Raw genomic sequence first — 21,566 nt, 5'->3', positions numbered from 1 at the left:
GTACAAAATCAGAATCAAGTTGCAATTAAATAAAAAACGGTAACTTAAATGTAGTCGTTGCTAATTTGACAGACTTACTTTGCTTTTACTTTAATTATTGTTAGTTTAATCATATATATAATCAATGTTAATTCAAAGTATAACTAAATAGTTTTATTTTGAACAAAGTAATGGTGAATTAAATAAATCAAATAATTATAACTCCGCTCACAAATAAACTGCTAAATAAATACTTTGATTACCAGTATTATCTTTTTACCCTGATTGATACGGTTTTATGCTGGCACGTATTTGTGACAATCGGCGCGAAAGGGTTAACAGAAAAAACACCACTGAAGTATAAACTGAAGCGCTGATTTTTTAAATTAGTTCAATATCTATAAGACTATAAACAATATCTATTATCTAGGCGTTTGAGTTTGTAAAAAGATTAAGGTTTGTATTTGTTTCTAATCTATTAAAACAGTTTTAGCTTGTATATAAATTTAAAATTTATTTGGATAAAGTTGATTTTATTACAGACTAGCTGGGTATTGTTATTTCTCGTAGTAACCCGATTACCAATTACTACTTTTTTCTGTTTCACTTCCGTTCCTTTAAGCAAAAATAATTCACTAAAAGACTTTTCTTAGTTATTTTATTTATTTATTTATTTTTGTTTTTGCTTTATCAAACATTATTTATTCATTGCGTTAAAAACAATCAATAGCACGTTAGATTTAGAAAACTCTTTATATTAATATTTTGTACGACTATTTTTTAGATCAGTAAGAATATAAGCTTTAATGTTCACCAATTCAAAAACTACACGTTTACAGGGTAAAACAGTTATATTTACTGTATTTCTCGGTTGTTTCTCAATGGAAATAAATAAATGGGCTTGCCGAGCGACAGCGAAAAAAGGGCTCTGTCTTTGCTTTCATTTGGTAGAAGATCTGTTACCTCAGCTCATGCAGGATTATTACAAGGGTTATTTAACTCTACTGTTGCTGTGGTTCTACAGTTAGGGCGTATCGATTTATCACCTGATGTATACAATGACCGAGAAATATTAATCAACTAGTCATTTTTTATATTTTGATAAATGAAAGCGTATTTCCGACAAGCTCAACACAAACAAGTCAAGCAAAAAAATAATAATAATTTATTCTCATTTTTGTGATTCTTAAGCTTACGATGTAACTTAAATAAATCAACAATTCTGAGGTAAAATAAAAATTATGGTTTTATTTGTAATATGTGTGAGTTGGTATTGGTTTATTAAACGTATCTTTCTGATCTAGTGTAAAGCTATGATGTGATTAAAAGTTTAGAATCTTTTCCACATTTTTAAGGAATTTGGTTTTATTTTGTTATCATTACCCTTGTTGTATCGCTACTTATTTTACTTTAATTATTATTCATTTATTTATTTATTTTTTGTTTTGTGACCAATGGTTTGGCATAAAAAGACAAAAACTGAGAAAAAAATTTACGTTTAAAATTTTATTCATTTTCCTGTTGAAAAATCTCGCACAGTAATAAACTAATACTAAGATTTCTTTTTCGGTATGGCTAGTTTAAAAAATTTTGCTATATCTTAGAATAAGAATACAGGAATACGAACGTAACTATAAGAATGTAAGAATAAGAATGTAAGAATAAGAATGTAAGAATAAAATATAAGAATAAGAATGTAAGAATAAATAATAAGAATAAGAAAGCAAGAATAAAATATAAGAATAAGAATAAAAATATAAAAATAAGAATAAAAATATAATAATAAGAATAACAATATAAAAATAAGAATAAAAAAATAAAAATAGGAATAAAAATATAAAGATAGGAATAAAAATATAAAAATAAGAATAAAAATATAAAAATAAGAATTTTAGAATAAGAATAAAATGCAAAAATAAGAATACGAGAACAAGAATTTAAGAATAAAAATAAAAGAGTATGAATATAAGATGTAGATAATAATGTAAGAGTATTGCTATTTTGCTATATAAATTCATACGCATACCCTTTTTGAGTACAGATATAGAACAGTCACTATATTGAAAACATGTGGCTACAGTCACTGTATTCGAAATATATGTCCACGTATACCCTTTCTAAGAACACGTGGAGAATAGTCACTGCATTAGAAACATGTAATCATGCATACCCTTTGTAAAGACATGTTTTAAATAATTAATGTATTTAAATTATACATTTTTTTGCAGTATAATATTTTAATACATTTTTATATAATACGAAACTTGTTGATACGTAACTTAGTCTTGACTGCTAGCGTATTTCAGAAATGCTTCTGAAATTTTTAAAATCTATCATTATATTATACAAAAACTTACTGGTAAATAATTTGAACACACTACTGCTCTTGTACTTGAGAAAAAGTAGTGAAATATTTGCTGTGTGTAATATAGCTCATGCATTTGATGACACGAGATTCAAACTTAGCGCTTTCATTTTCGATTATGCAGATATTTTTTAAAAATAATAAAATTTGCAAATTATATATTTTTAAGATAAATTTTCATTTTGAAGTTTTTGTTCAAGGAGTCAAATTTTCTTTTCAAATTATGACAGTATTTTTAATGTTGATACTATTTCAAACTTGAAAATGAATTTCAAAGGACATTTTTACAATTAATACATTTCTTCAATTATTATTTTTAAATTTTGTGCATTTCTTAAATAATATTTGCTGCCAAAAGTTTTTAAAGGTATTTTAAAATGCTTTTAAAATACCCTTACATGTTTCAACAACAAACATTTTTTTAAAGGGATAATAAACACGGATATAAAGCAATTACTTATTCGTTCACCATAATAAAACAAATATTTTCAAGACAATCTGATTTATTTTAACAAACAATATCATTTTAAACGCTTTTTTTCATAAATCCACCAAACAGACATCTCTTAAAAATTCACTGATGTCGAAGTTACAATTTCGAATTAACCAAAGTTTGTTTAGGAAATTCAATGTTACCCCAATGGAACAATTTTATTTACTTTTCACCGAAACTGTAAACAACAATTGCTTTAATCTCGAAGTCAATAATTTATTTTTTTATAAAAGCTTTATTCTTGATGGAGTTGTATTCTTTTTTATAAAATTGCAACTTGTTTATTTGTTCCTAAAGTATGGAATAGGATTAAATTGAAGTTGAAATTCCAAATTATGGATAATTGAACGAAAGAAATTATCTGTCTTATGAAGAAAGACTACTTTGAATTGGTATTAACAGCACTATTATTCCAACTTATGAAAATATAATCCAAAATTAATGCGTGATTTCGAACATATGTTTTGAAAATTTTTTTAACCCGCTGGGGACGTATAAAAAATAGACATCAAAAGAAATTCCATCTTAATTTCCAAAAATGGAGTGCACAGGGAACAAGAAACGAATAATAATATGTTATATCATCCAAAAAATTCGTCGAGATGTTTTTTTGATAAATTTTTTTTAAGATTGTTTGACGTTTACGCTATAACCCTGTAACATGACTGGAATATTTAATTGTATTTATTGATAGAAACAGATGGTGTAAAGCGTTACAGTGTACAGGCTATCTCTTAGTTGTTGCCCGAAATCGCTTTTTAGATTCGTATTCCAGAGAGCATTCGACCTTGACTTTCAATTCGAACTGTTTTTACGTCCACCCATGCAAAAGCAATCATGGGTTGAAAGACCACAAAATTTATGAGTTCGTTTTCCAGTGCGAAGATAAAGTTTTAAAAGACAGGTTGGAATTTTGCTGAATTGCGTTTTGCCATTTCGTATGTCCTAACTGATTATGACTCTTTTTAAAGTGACAACCATTTTTTTCTTCTCATTCTTAAAAACTTTTGATAGTGGTGCGTTGACATAAATCACGACCAGTTATTGTTGTCTTCAAGTTGAAATGGTCAATAGGGTAAACGATTTGTTAGAAGCACTTGAAAAAATATAGTCCTTTCTATATTCTAAAATGGAATAATTTGAAAGAACTGTATGAACGTATTTTAAAGGTTTCTCAAATAAAAAACTATTTTATCATATTGAAACGCTATAATATATTGAAATAATATATATATATATATACTGAAATAATATATATTTGAAAAAATATAAATATTTAAATGAGAAAAATCGAAACGCCTTACTGAAACTTCACAAATCATGTGAACATTGGCAGTAGATTTTGAATTAACTCATTCTATTTTATTTTTGGGTGACGTTAAAATACTATCTATGTATCAGTTAATTTCTCGAAGGAATAATAATTACATGGCAATTATTTAGTTTAATGGAAGAAAATTCAAAGATTATTTTAACTTTTTCATTAATCATGCGTATTTTACTAGGAATTAAAAATGAATTATGATCTAACTAATAAGCGTTAGTTAGATCATAAGCCCACATAATCGTAATAAAAGTAACCTTTCATTATTAGTTTTGCAGATTATCTCATATTTTCCGATATCAAACAATATCTGATTTATTAAGGCATGCGATTTTAAAATTTAAAACATTTTAATTATTACACACACAAAGGAGGAGAGAAATAAAATGTATTTTTTTACCACAAAGCTAATTTTTACTTATTTTTTCGAAATTTAATTGAAAAGGAATGTTTATTTTAAAATTCACATATTTTAATGATAATACATTTCTTTAAGAAGTGATAAATATTCCTTAGTTTATCATGCCATTTTGTTCATTCTAATCAGACTGAAAAATCACATGATATGATCATTAATAGGCAAACAAGATCCAGATTAAATTAGGCATTAAATAACAACATTAAATTAATAAAAGTTATTGTTGTATTTATCTATGAAAATAGTAAAATTATTCATAATAAAATAAAATTATAATTCAAACATCCCTTTTTCAATGGCATTTACTAATAATATTTAGTTATCAACAATTCTTAATAATATTTTTTTGTTACTTTTACTTTCAATATTTTGATACCTATTCAAAATCAATAACTATAGTTTGAAGTAATCGCATGATATTACCTGATTCTGCTACAATTTATCATAAAAATATTTCAGTACTGTTGTACAATAATAAACGATAAATAAGTTATATTTACTTTTTAATTAGTTATATTTACATTTTAATAAGTTATACTTATATTTTAATAAGTTATATTCACTTTTATAATATATTTTATAAAAACTGCGTGCAGCAAACTATGCTGCTAAATAATAATAAAAGCAAATTAAGTATTTAAATTTCTAAAGTAATACCACTAATTATTTTTTCGCACTTCTGTTAAATAATCACTTAGGTAAAAAAAAAAAAATACTTGTAGTCAGCAAAATTTTAATAACAGATTTAAAAAACAGGATATTGGATTAGGTTACAATTATAATCGAACAAAATTATTAGGTATAAATTTTACGGCAAATTATTTGGAAATTAAATCTGCGGAATACATGTGTTAATGCAGTAGAAATCTCGAGATCTTTTAACTGAATAATTTTTGATTTTGATGAAACAATTTGATTACAGAAAAGAAACAAAAATGATACACTGTTAGAAATTTCTCGGAAAAAATGGCTTGATAACAATTTATTTAAGCGTTATTTTACCATACTCAAACAAAACAATCAAATAACTATTGATGTAACTGTACGATGGTATTCAAACTGTTAATTGTGAGAAAATCCGTTTGTTAACTGCTTTCACATAATACTGTTTAATAACCAGAATTTTATCACACCAACTAGGCCAACCTGAAGAAGCCACTTAGTTCCTTGCATATGCGCAGATATTATAGCCAAGAGAACTAGTCTGTAAATCTCATGACCGACTAAGCTAGTGTTCCAGTCCCAGAGTTGACACTTTAATATTTTTTCCATTCCATTCAAAATATGAAGAGTTTCCAGTGTTCCCCAATTTGTGACCCTGGCCTATTAGAATTACGATACTCTCATTCATTCATAGATTGCAGCACCATAAAGCTTCTAAACTATCCCCAATGTGCGGTTAAATTTTTTTCATAGTTTTGGAACCATGCTACTTGTAAATGGTTAAAAAGCAGTATAGTTTTGCATTCATTATTTTTTAACAATTCTAGTAGAAAATGTTCTTTACCATATACTTTGCGGTTAATTGAATGGACAGATTTCTGTCAGTTATTTTACTGTAATTTTAAACTTAAAATTCTTACAGTGTAGCGAAACCACTGGTGGGAGTTTGTCAGTGAAATAAGCAGAAGTCATAACCCCGTTAAGTTTCACATGAATGCTTAATTTTTTATTTAATAAATTTAAAGACTCAAAAATTAAAATTCACTCCTATATTGCAATTAAAGTTTTTGAGACTAATTTATTTATTAAAAAAAAATAAACCAGTTTCCAAAACTTTGCATTAAGCATGATTTTAATACCTTTGAAGTTTTTAAACTGCAAAATTTCTTATTGTAGTTTTTAGCAACAGAATATTTTTTTCAATAATTAAATTACATTAATGAATTTTAAAAAGTGAGGACTGTTTTTGATCAATGGAAAAACCTGATCTGAAGAAAATATTGAATAAAGTCTGAACATATAACTTATATAATCTGCTATAAGAACGAATGATGAGTCTTACATTCTCAGATTGGCAAATGCAGTGATAAACCATACTTTTTTCCAAGTTGACAGCTTTTACCAAAATAATCGGTAATACTGTTTCCAGATATGTAGATTACCTGTTTTCAAAATTCACAATATACCGAAAGCAGCACAATATACCGAAATATGCTATTAAATTGTGGTGTTTTTTAAAAATCAAAAACATTCTTCTGATCAATTTAAAAATGTGTCTTATCATTTTATTAACTTAAGTCTTTTAAATATTAAAATATGTGGTCACGTATATGGTTTTCAGCACGTTCTAAATAAATTCGAACTAACGCTAAAACTATCAAGACGTAGAGAATATAACGAAAGTACTTAGCAATTATATAAAAAAAATCCTGATCTGTAAGTTATTTGATTTGATCTGTAAGTGATTAGACCCAGAATAAGACATGGAAATAAGTTTCTCGAAACGTTGCATTTCCGCATCACTAATTAATATTTTCTTCTAATAAGCATTTTTATTAGCCTGTCATTATATATTCTATTTCCTTCTAGAACAACATATGAACTGAACCATATGAGAGTAAATAAAAAATACCCAGACCACTACAGCAAACATAAATATCATGCTTGGATTCTTTACTGATATTCCTTCTCGCACACGAAAAATATGTATAAAATTCTAAAACCATCTAATTAAACATCAAAGAAGCTTTTAAATTACACTTAAAACTACATTTACATTATCATAAAAATCAAACGATTAAAACTTCATGTAAAAAAAAAATCGCTTGCATGTAGCTATTTCTTAAAATTGTCACGTGCAAAATTTATGGTCGTTTTAATTTTCACGAATGAGATGCTTCACTACATCAAAACTGCATGTTTTCATTCGTATTTTTGGAAGTTCTGAATTTTATCACTTTTTTTTATCACTGGAACCGCTTTAAAATTTGTATGCATTACAATCAATCAGTGGTATAACAAAAAAACTTTGTAAATGTACTGCTATATAGTGTTGCCATTCTATTTTGCAATTATTTAAAAAACAATAAAGCAAGTTTAGATATTTTTAAAACATGTCTGTGTAATGATTTCCGTTCTTTGCAAGGTAACGAGAGTTCGTGTTATTAGCTTTAAGGAAAAGAAGTTGTTTTAGAACAAAGGCTTTTATACCTTTACGTAAATTAAATAAATAAATAAGAATTTCTGTTTGAATTAAAATTCCTCATCAAAGTAATTTAGTTAGTCTTTAGAAAGTTTGTTTATTTTCTAAATGCTTATTAAGTTTAGTTTTCAACTTAAATTCTTGCATTTACTTATTTTATAGTTTCATTTTTACAAAATAGATTAAACAAAAAAAAAAATAGATTTATCAATTGAAAGATAAAATACGAAAGAGCTACTATATCAACAAGTTAAAATAAGTGTTAATAGTATTATAAGTGTTAATAGTTAAAATAAGTTATTCCCTTTTATAAACATTTTCAAAAGGATTAAAGAATTTTATAGCAAAAGTATAGTTAATATTCAATTTCTTCCGTTAAAATTTTTTTGTGAACGGCTAATTTTAGTTTAACTTTTTTTTAGAAATATCTTTACAACTTTTTATTTCAACTCCCAATACGTAAGGAAAAAAATTTAAAAAAACACAATTGACTCTTTTTTGGCTCATCGCCGTTTCTCCGATTTCTAAGATCTATCAGTCATACCAACGATTTTTAATTTTGACAGATATCTAAAATACATAACTATTATTATTCTTTGCGATCTAAAGCTCTAAGTCAACTAAATGAACAATCCCAAGAAAATGAAGCAGTAAGATATTACTTCATTGGCTTCAAAAATATGCTACTACGAAATCAGAGGTCATTGGTTCGAATCCTGAAGGCAGTCAACGAACACCTCTCACGCATTTCTCCCACCCCATTTGAGGCAATATACTTTGCTCGAAAATTAGTATATGCTGTTTTATTCTTGAATTCAAAGGACTTTTAAATTCGACTATATATAATTTGCTTTCGAGCAATTTTAATACAATTTCTCTCAATTTTGAGAAACAATTTTTACAGTGCACATATTTATACATATAGGCTACTTTGCTATCCCAGAACTATCTGAACATGTAAGGTTTATTTTCGATTTTATTTTTCATGCTAAATTGAATGAAACAAAATAGAAATCAATAAGATAAATTGTTAAGAATTAACAAGGTTTTTGTGTACAAAAAGGACAAATACATAAATGACATACGTAATACTTTTCATACATAAAAACTCTTGCAACATTTGAACTATTCGTTCTATTGACTAATGTATAATCTCATTCGATTCAACGTGGAAAGATATACATCGGAAACAACGATTCACTTGTTTAAATAGCTATATCGAATGCATAAATATGTAATGTCAAATTTGTACTTTTTGTACATAAAACGCTTATGACTCCTAACTATTATACTGTTCGCATTGTACTTTGTTTGCAAGTGGCATATCAAAGGAGATTAAAAAAGGAGCACCCAATACTAAGATACCTTAGTTCGTCGCCTTGTCCTCAATTTCCAAGACCGGCAGCACGCCAAACGATTATAAACGTTTTTAATCTCGCCAGAGATCTACAACGCACAACTATTTTCATTCTTTTAACTCTTGTTTTTATCGTCTGCGATTTCTTCCTTTTAATTCTTTAGACTAACAATGACAACCAAGTCACAAGCCAGCCATTTCTTTTTCTTTTGTAAAATTGTTGGAATGATTATGTAAAAAAAGTTAGTTAATGAGTTTCTCCAGTAGTAATCACTCCTCTCACATCCTTAAATCTTAATCAGATGAGAGTTTATATTCCTCTCATTGTGAATATTAATCAAGTACTATTATGGATGGAAAAAGAAAAAGCGTTAAAGACATCTTTTCATTCTGCACTACTACTTTAACTTCTTATTATTGGATTGTGACTGGATGAAATGTTTCTCTCCTAACTTGTTAATCAAGGGTGATTTTTTTCCTACCAGTTTTTTACATTAAAATTGATTGTGTACTGACATTATAATAGTTCGTGATATGAATATCTAGTTTCTGAAAATAAATACATATGTTTGGTTTATTTACTTTTGATTGAATAGTGAATAAATATTATCTTGTAAATCTTTTTGTTGTTTTAGAAGACGTTTAAATTATATAACCTAAGCAACTTCGTAACATCCGTCTGATTTTTTGTTTAAATGGGGCATTTTGCATACAATTATTTTAACTTCAACTTCGTTTTGCAAAAACAATAAGAACTAAATGATTTCACGCATATGATATCACGTGGATTCACTTTATCCACGTGATTATATATATCAATTTCTAATGTTTCGTAAAGTCTGTTGCCAATAAATCAAGAAAGAGAATTTCAATAGGCCTGAGGAACGAGAAGAGGCATGTGCATGAACTATGCATTTAAACTAACATTTTGATTTCTCTTTTAACGCTATTTGACGGTGCGCAGATGTAAAATCTCCTGAAATTATATGTTGAAACTGAACGAAGCGAGAAAAGTTCTACACCCCTTACTTGAACGCGTAAATGCATAAAATAAACTTTTACGAAATTGAAATGCCATTTTCTCAAAACAGTGCTTTTTTCGAAGAAGACACTATATTTTTATTAGCCTTTTTTATTTTACGAGTTTTTTTATTGACAAGTTAAAACCCGGATTTTAAAAAAAATAAATAATTTTAATCTTTGAAACTCAGGCCTTTTTTTTGGAAACTACGAAAAATTGAAATTTTTGAAACTATGCTCATCTGTGAGGTTATAACTATTTTGATTAAGTTTTACTCTGTTAATTTTTTTCCTTAATTTTTTAACTTTAAAAGTAAATTTTTGTGAATAAACAATACTTCTTGAAAATATAAAGATATCGGCTTTTCCGTCATTTTTTTTATCATGTTTAAGTTCATGTTCAATTCATTTTACTGATTTCATTCTTACATACACCGAGAAGCCATTACATTATGACCACCCTGCTAATAACATGTAGGGCCACCTTTAGCCCTCAAAACTGCTAGCACCCGCAGTGGAATTGATTCCACAAGGTGCTGATAGGTAGTCTGGGGTATCTGGTACCAAGCGCTCACCAACTGGTCCTGCAATTCCCTCACATTGCGAGGGTGTAGCGTGGCAGCACGAATTTGGTTTTCCAAGTAGGACCACAAATGCTCTATTGGATTAAGGTTAGGTGAATTTGGGGGCCAAGACATGACTTGAAAGTCACGGGAATGTTCCTCGAACCAATCCATGACGGTTCGATCCTTATGACATGATGCATTATCCTGTAGGTAAACACCAAACCCGCAGGAAAAACTGTTGCCATGAATGGGTGAACCTGGTCTGTAACTATGTTCAAGTAGCTTACAGACGTCAGGGGTTGTTCTATGAAGATTATGGATCCTAATGTGCCCCATGATAACATTGTTCCTGGGTGAGAAACCATGAAAACCTGAACGAGACCATTGTTATAGATGGAGGGTGGTCATAATGTAATGGCTCTTCGGTGTAGTTTCCAATTGATTTAAAGACATTCGTATCGTCAAATCAAACACATTACTAAAAGCATTATATGATTTCTTTTTCTGCTATGGACTGAGATAAATATCAGTTTTGATAAATATCAAAAAAGATTTATTGACCCTAAAAAAACTAACATACAGAATGAACACTTACTCTTATTTATTTTTTCAATTAGTTAAACGAAGACGATGCATTCTATATGCATTTTATTCAATATAAAATAAGATTTTAGAGCAAGACAAATAGGGAGAAGATATTAAAACATTTAAATTATCCTAATCTCTTTTTAATTTTACTTAATTTTGGTTAAGAACTCGCCCTGTAACCTTTTTACCCGTTGAAAAATGTCATTTTATCATTTGCTTATTTTCTTTCAGATCATATCCTGATCAGATCATATCCTTTCAGATCATAACCTTTAAAAAAACATCCCGACATTTTACATATTCAAAATAAAGAAATAACTAAAGATAAATTACAGTGAACTTCCACAGTTTGGCCTGCATCATAAATCCTGTCTTTAACTCTTTATTCAATTTAAATAATTACCAGTAATTTGTGATATTAGTTATTTATCATTAACCATCTTAGAAAAATTTGAAAGCACTAATTTCATATTTAATGAAAGTCTTCTTTGATGTTTCGCATAAAGAGATTTGTAAGGAATCCTGCAACTGCGTGTTAATTCAATTTAAATAGTTTAATATTAACAGCTAATTTGAGATACTAGTAATTTCGCTAAAATTTTTAAGTATTTAATTTCATGCTCATTAAAAGACTATTTTTTTGCATTTCTCATAAAGAGATTTGTTAAGGTTTTGGGTCACTGTCTTCACTTCCTGGACATAAAAACAAAAAATTATTAGCATCAATAAGTAGTTACATGTTTGGCAAAAATTAGTATTATTGTTTACAGTTATAAGCAGGGCGTGCCTCAAATGGAAGTGAAAGGCGTTTGAAGGGAAAACGACCAGGTAGTAAAACTAACACTTTCAACCCCATCCGCCCAAAGAAAAGAGCACGTCTCAGTTACCTCATAAGTGTGACAAGGTCACACTTCGCCCACATGTCCCTTGATGCACATCCAAAATGACACCAATGCTTAAGTTTATACTATTTTGCAGGCATGCCTTTACTGAGGACTACTCTTCGCAACCTCTGCCTGCTGCTTGTGACCATAGGAGCACCATTTTGCCATGCAGCATGTGATTGGCCTCCCCAGTATGATGATCTTCAAATCCGATGTGTCTGTGGTACAGGTGGTAACCTTCGACTGACTGTTCAATGTGGTTCTATAGAACTTACCAGACTAGTGGAGGCCCTCCAGTCCAAACCTCCACTAGATCTGTTAGCTGTGGTCAATGGGTCCATATTGAGCCTGGATGATGGTGTATTCAGTGGTCTTGACGTTCGAGCTATACAGCTGTCCAGTGTCGGTTTAAATAGTGTGTCTCCGATGGCCTTTCAAGGTCTAGAAAGGACCCTAAGTAGTTTGAATTTGGAAATGAATGAATTAACAGACGTGCCAACACAGTCGCTGAAAAGACTGAATAATTTAAAAGAGCTGGATTTATCTCGGAATCGTATCACAGAAGTACCTGATTTGGCTTTCAGTGGATTAACACTCACAACACTTAAATTAGCTGATAATTCTTTGAAAATTAGGTAAGTATTTATTTAAGTTAATTAATTCCTTTGGTGAAAATAAAACAGCGGTGTACCTTTTACATATTTTTTTCAGACGCTTTAATTAAAACAATAAAAATATATTTTAGTGTTTTAATTATAAAAAAACGGTCCAATAGTTGCTAAAGAGTCTGTGAGATTATCGAAAATATCCGATAATCTCACAGATTATTATTATATAATAAAATATAAAATGCAAAAACCCAGTAAGAATTTTTTTTTCATTCACATTCAAAAATTTATAAATGATTGATTTTGTAAATTAAAGAAATTTCAACTATGATTTACTGCTTCTCTTAGATCTAAATGACTGCTAATTTGAAAAAGTATTGTTTGCAAATGAGCCGTGTTTGAAAAATGTTACCATTAAATGCAGACACCGGTATTCCATGTGCTTTGCATTACCATAAATTATTAAAATTCTAAATATAATATTTTCACTTATTTTAACCTAAATTAATACAAAATAATGAGAGAAAAAAGTCTGAAAATATGTTAAATAAAAATTCTGGGTCAGAAGGTTAGTTTGACTCTCCTGCTTAGAATGAATTGTTTAAAAAGAAATTCCTGAAAAAAACCGTTCATTTTAATATAATATATTATGCATATTTGTTAGTGTAAAACACTGTAATTGTTAGCTTTGGAGAAGAAATATTTGTTATTTATCATTATTTATTACTTACACGCGTAAATGTCGTTATTTAGCAAACACTGATATTGAATGTCGATTAAATTGCTTGTGTTGAATATCAATACGTGCATTTACGCTATCTAAAGTCGATATTCGACATGCACTGAGTAAGGGTAACAATTGAGAAATATTAATAGTCTCTTTTTATACAGCATTCCCTATCAGTGCAATATGAATGTCAACATTTACCGGATTAGATGGAAGAGTCGTTATTAATAAAAAAATATTAATACTTTTTTACTCAGTATTCACCATCAGTGCAAGATAAATGACATTTACCTAGATAAGCAGGAAATGGTGTTAGTTAACAATTTTAGCGCATACATCAAAGTAACAATATGGATAGATTGCTTTCGTTGATTACATTTGTATATTTTTGATGTTTTTTCATCTATTTAAACTGGATACTAGCATTCTTTGTAGTACTGTTTCAAAACCTATTGTTTGAAACATCATATTTTGTTGGATTCGGCGTTCTTTAAATACTACATTCGGTTCAATTCTATCTGTATTCATTTGATATAAAATCCAAATACCACAAGATAAAATAATTTAATTTCAAGAACTTCCGTAAGTATTGCTGCTATTGTAAAATCTTCGTTTTTAAATACTTTTGCAAGTCATAGTTATCATTGCCTTTAAATATGTCAATTTCAGTTCATTGACGAAAATGATTGTATGTGCGCTGTTCGGAAGGACATAAGAAAGAAGAAAGAAAAAGCTTCCTTTCGAAACAAAATTCCATATCTTTTTAAGGGATTAAATAAATTTGAAATAAAATGACGTAAAATTGGGATGAAAAAGCAACAATCGAGATTCATGTGCAGAATATTTTGAAACAAGAAAAACTGCGATGTATCTAGCTACTTAGATTTTATTTTACAATAAAACATGGTGGCGTGAGGTAAGGGATATCTCAACCTGTTAAATCCAATTCTAATTTAAGAGGTTTTGGAACAGCAGTAGCCTCCAGCATAGAGAAATATCCATTATTTTGTAATTAATCAGAGGAATCAAGCCAAACTGAGGACAGGGAGTTATAAAGTGTAAAATAATTTGACGAAAGATGAAACTTAAACAACGTTACAAATTTATGGCGAGCCACAAAAAAGAAAAATAGAACTTTTAACTCTGAAAATTGTAACATTTTGATATTGCAAAATTTCTTTCTCTCTTTCACCCTTTTAACNCCGACCACTTCTCTATAATTTTGATTCAATCATTGCTTTCAGCAACGACTATAAAAAAGTCAAACACAAAAATGCTAATTAAAAGGGTTCGACATTTTATATAACTGGACAAGGCATAAAAAAATATTAGCTCAAGTGAAATCATAACCTTGAAAAAATTTTGACGTATTTTACTTAATCTACTTCAGTATTTAGAAGAGTTTAACAATTGAACTCAAATCATTTTGTTGCTGTTTTAAACGTTTTTTAAACAATTAATTTCAAATGATTGAATTTCTACATAGTTTTATATGAACTATAAATAAATACAGTATAAATACAATTTAATTTCTAAAATTGCATTTAAGACTCTGACGTGCAATTGAAAAAGCAACGTAAATGCAAATCTTTTGTGATGCACTTACTTTAATTTTTCAATTGTTTGGCAGAATAGACTTTGCCAGGTAATATTAGTTGCCTTAAGCAGAAAAGACACGCCCTTCCATTTAGACTTCAAGAAAATGACAGATATGCTTGCTGTCTGGAAATTAATAAACTTACTTTTGTTAATTTTTAATTTTCTTTTGCGTTTTAAAGTACTTAAAATGCTAATTGAAAATTATAATAATAAGAATTGAAAATTTGAGCTATTGAGGAATGGATAAACGTAAATGATAAAGCTCTGGAAACTATATACGTTTTAAAATTAAATGATGCATTTGAAAATTTTGGGAAAAATTCTGGTTCACACACTTTAGTAGTAGTATTTTTTTAATGACGCACTAACGTTCCACAATGTGCTATTTTATTTTATTTTATTACCGGCTTTGATCAACCCAATTCTGAGTTTACGCACATCAATGTTCAACTCTGTAGCCTAGTATTTTTGAAGTCAATCCAGAAGTCAAAGCAATTCCTGGATCAAGTATAGAAACAAACTAGTCCTCCTGGAGGTTTTTTCAAAGGAACTAACCCGCATTTGCTTTACATAGAGAGGAAAACTACAAAAACCTCCCACGATAACTCCAACGGCAAAGAGATTCAAAACTGTGGTCCGTCTACCACTGAGGACATTTTATGTCAGCAATGTGTTTAGAGCAACGCCAGGAGAAGAATTAATATCTAACAGCTACCTCTGGGGTACGAACCTGTGTCTCCTCATTGGGAAGCGAACGCTCTATCTCCTGAGTCACCGCTGCTCGGTGATGGTCTGGAATACATCCCTGAGAATGATTCGAAGATATACCATCACAGTTTTGATCCTCAGCTGAGGGGATGGCTTTCCCACTTTGATAAGCCCCGAAGAGCTGCATGCGAAGTCGAGCACATCATGGTCGAACAATTTAGCGAGGACCGACATCATACATCCTCGGTCCTTTCGCAAGCTGACCTTTGCGATCTACTGGATACCGTGTCCTTCGTTCAGTCCAAATGTGGAGCCATACTTTTTGATTTGGATTATTTAAAATAAGCAGTGGACAATAGACAATTCCTAACATATTTAATTACTCTTAATCAGAACCCTCTCCATTTCATTTATTTAAAAAAATCCTTTGTTTAAATATTTTTAATATTGTACTCTCTTGCGGAAAAATTACTCTTTTATATAAATTAATTTTAAATACTAAGTAACGTGAACAACGTATTCCCTTAAAGTTGACAACGAAGGAAGAATGTTGTTAATTGCATCAGCTTTACTGGGCAATTAACATTGCTAAGTTAAACTGATAAATGGCCCTTACTTGTGAAATGATACAAAAAGCCAACAAATTAAATTAACATACTATGCAAATAACAATGCTAAGTTAAACTGATAAATGGCTCTTACTTGTGAAATAATACAGAAAACCAATAAATTAAATTAACATACTGTGCAATTATCATTGCTAAGTTAAACTGATAAATGGCTCTTACTTGTGAAATGATACAGAAAACCAATAAATTAAATTAACATACTATGCAATTAAATTATTCTCTTTCTATCATACGTGGTATCGCTTTGTATTTTACTAAAGGGTAAGGGATTGAGTCATGAATTTAATATGCAATGAACTCAAGGGCGTAGCGAGCGAGGGAGGGGGTAGTCTGGCCCTCCTAAGTTGTAGAGGAATACTCTAGTCCAGGGCTGTCCAACTGGCGGGCCGCATGTGGCCGGCCAACACATATTGTGCGGCCCGCCAACTTCTTATTCAGGCTGATCGGTCTCAGTTTTCCCATTAAAATGTAAGCAAATTGTTTTATAATCCTTCNCTATGCAATTAACATTGCTAAGTCAAACTGATAAATGGCTCTTACTTGTGAAATAATACAGAAAGCCAATAAATTAAATTAACATACTATGCAATTAAATTATTCTCTTTCTATCATACATGGAATCGCTTTGTATTTTTCTAAAGGGTACGGGATTATGTCATGAATTTAATATGCAATGATTTCAGGGACGTAGCGAGCGAGAGAGGGGGTAGTCTGGCCCTCCAAAGTTGTAGAGGAGTATTCTAGTCGAAGGATAAACCTATTGATTTTTTTTCAGTAAGCTTAAGAGAGGTGACCGTGAATTTTTGCCTCAACCCTTAAAAGACCATAACTTTTACTTACTGGGTCGGGTGATGTATATGACGGCTAAAATCATTTTATTATGTTTATCACTCTTATCGTTGTCACATTTGCATTCAGTTTAATTATAATCTATTATATAAAAACATTACTAATTTATTATAATTGTATATGTTCTGTGAGAAGTGAATGAACCTTCCTGACCGTTGAAAGTTGCGATAAAATGGTCGCAATAGAGAATTTCAAATAATCTGTGTTAATTTTTATATTTTTAGTAATTAGCTTCTATGAAAAATTCTCGGTCTCAAAGTATTTCGGTTTAAATATGGATAGTAAATTTTTATTTTATATTTTATAACCGTTATTTTATGACGTTGAGTTTACGACTATTAATGTCCAACTCAGTATCCTTGTAATTTTGAACCGTATTCAAAAGACAAGGGGACTTCTGAAACCAGTATTGGATCAAACTAGCTTACATGGAGGACTTTTTGGTGAAACTAACACGTTTTGCGTTACATGGAGAGGAAAAGCACGAAAACTTCCTACGGCTAGCCCTACAGCAAGGGTTATTCTAACCCATTATCTGTCTACCACGTAGGATATTTTACATAAGCACTGCCGCCGGTGCAAGCAGGAGGCAGAATTTATATCAACCAACTATACCTAGGATTCGAACCTGGGTCATTTCATCGGGAGGTAAGTGCCCTGGCCACCATGACTCAAAATATGTTCCTTTTATTTTATCACCGTCGTTGTACAGCTGACTCAATTTTGAGTTTACGTCTACCAATGTCCACCTCCGTAGCCTTGTGATTTTGAATCAAATCCAGAAGACAAGGGAACTCCTGGATCAAGCAGAAATTTGCCTTTGTGGAGGACTTTTTTGATTGGACTAAACCGTATTTGCGTTAAATGGACAGGAAAACCACGAAAACATTGCGCGGTTAGCCGGACGTCAAGGGGTCTTTAATCCATGATCTGTCAACATTGAGGATACATTTATGTCAGCATTGTGGTCGATGCGAGTCGGGTGCGGAATTCGTATCGACCAGCCATCGCTGGGATTCAAACATGGTTGATCTTTAAAAAAAAATACTGTCATTACAGTCAGTATTCTTTGCAGTGTTTAAAAATTACTACATTAAAAATGAAAAATAGAGTATACAGTGTAGTTTTTCAGCTTTATTATTTTCTTCACTATAAATTGAGATATTAATCAAATGACTAATTCTATTTATTTTTTACAGTTATAATTTCAACTACATTTAATTTAATATCATTCAATATTTAAATCTTTGATGAAACTAAATAATTGTGTCTATCCCAGATGGTGAACCGAGAGGAAGTTGAAGTTATTTTTTTCCCATAGATTTAATTTACAATTACTTAATAACTTTAAAACTCATTGATGTGTAAAAAGGAGATCATAGATTCTACAACAATTTCAAAAGATAATTACATGGAGTTCAGGTCACTAGCGTAGAAGGTATGACTCTGCATTTTAACGACTTGAATATGTTAATGACTCTGGCGTGGAATATAGAATTTGATTGACAGATACAATCTCTTAAATAATTAGCTTGGTAATAAATTCAGAGAAAAAAAAGTTTTTTTTTTATAGTTAAATATTAAATAAATGATACTGAATATTTGAGGTCATGTTTCTTTCCTAGAATAGATCTTAACAAGATAATGTTTAATTTAGTGAAGAGAAATAAATTATTATAAAAAAATTCTTTAAAACTGATTGATTGTTAGAAAGGAAGATAAGTAAATTGGTTGTTCTCATAATTTTGTTTATTTGATGTCCGCCTTAAAAGATATTCTTGAGGGTGATAGTTAACGCATATTTTCTATATTAAATAAGCATATTAAATGTGCTCCAAAAACATAAATTATAAAACATTATATAGGATAAAAGAAACAGTATTTTAAAGAAATTTCTTGAAAGGGAACTGAAATTAGTTTTGATCGTAAGAAAAAATCTGAAGTGCTTTGTCAGGAAAATTTAAGATTAAAATTTTCATTCGAGAAAAAATGGGTATTCAAAATTCGTGACTGCATTTTTAACTAACATTACGTCACATTTAGGAAATCTCTCTCTTTAAAGGTTAGGAATTTTGTGAAAAACATCTGGTTTATTGCCACATATTAGATTTAACTTAAATAGTTTGGAAATAAAACCGAATGTTCAAAAGGATTAAGAGAGAATGAGTTCACAGACATCTCCAGGATATGAACTCGGGAAGAAAACACACTTACCCCTGTATCATCCCATCTTACAGTCAAATTGTTTTAATCAGATCAAGAAAGAATTGGAAAACTCCCAGAATGCAATGAGATGACGTGAGAGTGAAAAAGCAGTTTCATCAAATATTTGAGAGTCCATGTTTTTATCAAGAGCCACCTATCGAAACTTAGAGTCAAAATATACGTCAATATTTGATCGAAGATTGCTGAATCGTCAAAAGTGAAGGTTTAGATCTGATTGTGTCAAGTTGAACAAAAATCATATTTTAAAAATTGACCAACTTACCCCGGTTTTACGGTACATTTTTTTATCCGTCCAAGTTGTGACGAGCATTTGCGTTACTTTGATATTTTGATGTATATTTAAAAATAAAATTTATATTCAGCTATTCTAATTATGAGGATATTTGTACCGAATTAAGCGTTCATAACTTAATATTCACTCAATTAAATAAATTTGAAAAAAATCTTCCAACTTACAATTTTTATTCATAAAATGAATTCGATATTTTCCCCTATATTTGAGTTAACATTTAAAATCATAATTAAGTTCAATGATGATTTTCAAAAAATAGTTTAATAAACGTTTTACTTAACGCATCGCATTTGATGCAAAATTGCGCCTTAATTATTAATTTTAGCTTTGAATTCAAAACGCATCATTTACGTTTCTAATCGTATTGGTCATTTTTCCTCTGCAAGCATTGCTCCACAAAATCTGCATAAGCGAAGGAAATAGAAATAAATTAATGAGGTCGCTCAAAAATAATTTCACTTTTTTTTTATATTCTTTACTATCACCTTCCATGTCATCTTCCATATAACGTTATATTATTTTAACATATTCTGAAACAATGCGCTACGTTATAGACCATATTTCAAATTTTTTTTTTACTTTAATTCTGTGTTATAAGGAAACTTGAGATCATAACAATAATTATTGTAAGTTTACTAACTTTGTCTAAAAAGATACGAAGAAATGTAAAAACAAATAATGTAAAATTATTTAATCAGTTGAGTTAAAATGTTTTTGTTTTCACAAAAATGTATAATGCCATACTTCTTGTAACCATTTTCTCTACCTTGATGACGAATTCACGAAAACCTTTCTTCCCTTCAAGTGTGGTTCTTGCAACTTAAGCCGGCAATGTAAAGCAAAAATGGATTAGGAGCAGTAAAGTCATATTTTCTTGCGTTATTATTGAAAAACACTACTATTTTCAAGAAAGAAAAATGTCTCTGTGTATTGCGCTGTTATTAAGAGGAAAAATTCGAAAATCTGTTAAAGATTTATTCGATAAAATTATTAAGGCACAGTTTTATTTATAAGCGTTTTTTTTCCAATGCCCACCTGTGTTAACATCCGCAGAGAAGGAAAGAACATCTATGCCTTGCCCGGGATTCGAACCCAGAACCTTTCTGATGCAAGGACAGTTCCCTGCCCTCTACACAGGCCGGTCGGCTTATTTATAAGTATCACATTTGGAAAAAAAAATTGTGACATATTCCAGTATTAGCCTTAACATTTTTTTAATGAAAAACAGTATCTAATTAGATTTTTTACAGTGAAATCATGAGATTCAGTCTACTTTATTAAAAACGATTTTCGACCTTTGTTACTCAGAATTTCTATGATTTTTTTTTAAAAGAAAAAACTTTAATAGCACCATTTTGCACTTAAGCTAATTTTTGAATATATGATGCTATTTTAAAATATTATTATTTTATTACATAATTTGGCTATTCTAAAAGTTGCCACAAAATATTTACATGAATACTTCCATTGTAAGCACGTCTGTGCAACAACACTTCCTAGAAGAGAGAAAGCGTCCAGCCATACCAGAGTCTACTTGAGAGTCAGAGTCAGAGTCTATGCTTTTTTTTATTTTTATTTTTTCTCATCCTTTTTGCTAATGTTATTATTCTTATTTCTTTCTTTATTTTTTTTTATTATTATTATTATTTTTTTTCTTCTTTTCTAAATTTTACATGCCCTTTTACTATGTATTTCTGTTTAAATATCCAACATTGTTTGATATCACTTTCTCAAGTCTGTAAGCCTCGTGTTGTACTTTTTCAGTGGTGCACGAGGAATCTTTTTGTTC

At 29.6% G+C, this 21,566-nt stretch overlaps 1 protein-coding gene across 3 annotated transcripts in view; it reads left to right on the top strand.

Moving 5' to 3' along the window:
- Positions 1-21,566, top strand: part of LOC107442886 (carboxypeptidase N subunit 2) — a 96,174-nt gene that overhangs the window by 53,730 nt on the left and 20,878 nt on the right. For all 3 annotated transcript variants that reach the window (XM_016056561.4, XM_071181279.1, XM_043042784.2), the window contains one exon: positions 12,234-12,774. In XM_016056561.4, coding sequence (XP_015912047.2) covers positions 12,234-12,774 — 541 coding nt within the window. The remainder of the gene's footprint in view (positions 1-12,233; positions 12,775-21,566) is intronic.

This window comes from Parasteatoda tepidariorum, chromosome 5 (genome assembly GCF_043381705.1).
Source record: "Parasteatoda tepidariorum isolate YZ-2023 chromosome 5, CAS_Ptep_4.0, whole genome shotgun sequence".
Lineage (NCBI taxonomy): Eukaryota > Metazoa > Arthropoda > Arachnida > Araneae > Theridiidae > Parasteatoda > Parasteatoda tepidariorum.
Note: the sequence above shows the minus strand (reverse complement) of the source record. Positions and strands in the feature narration are given on the sequence as shown.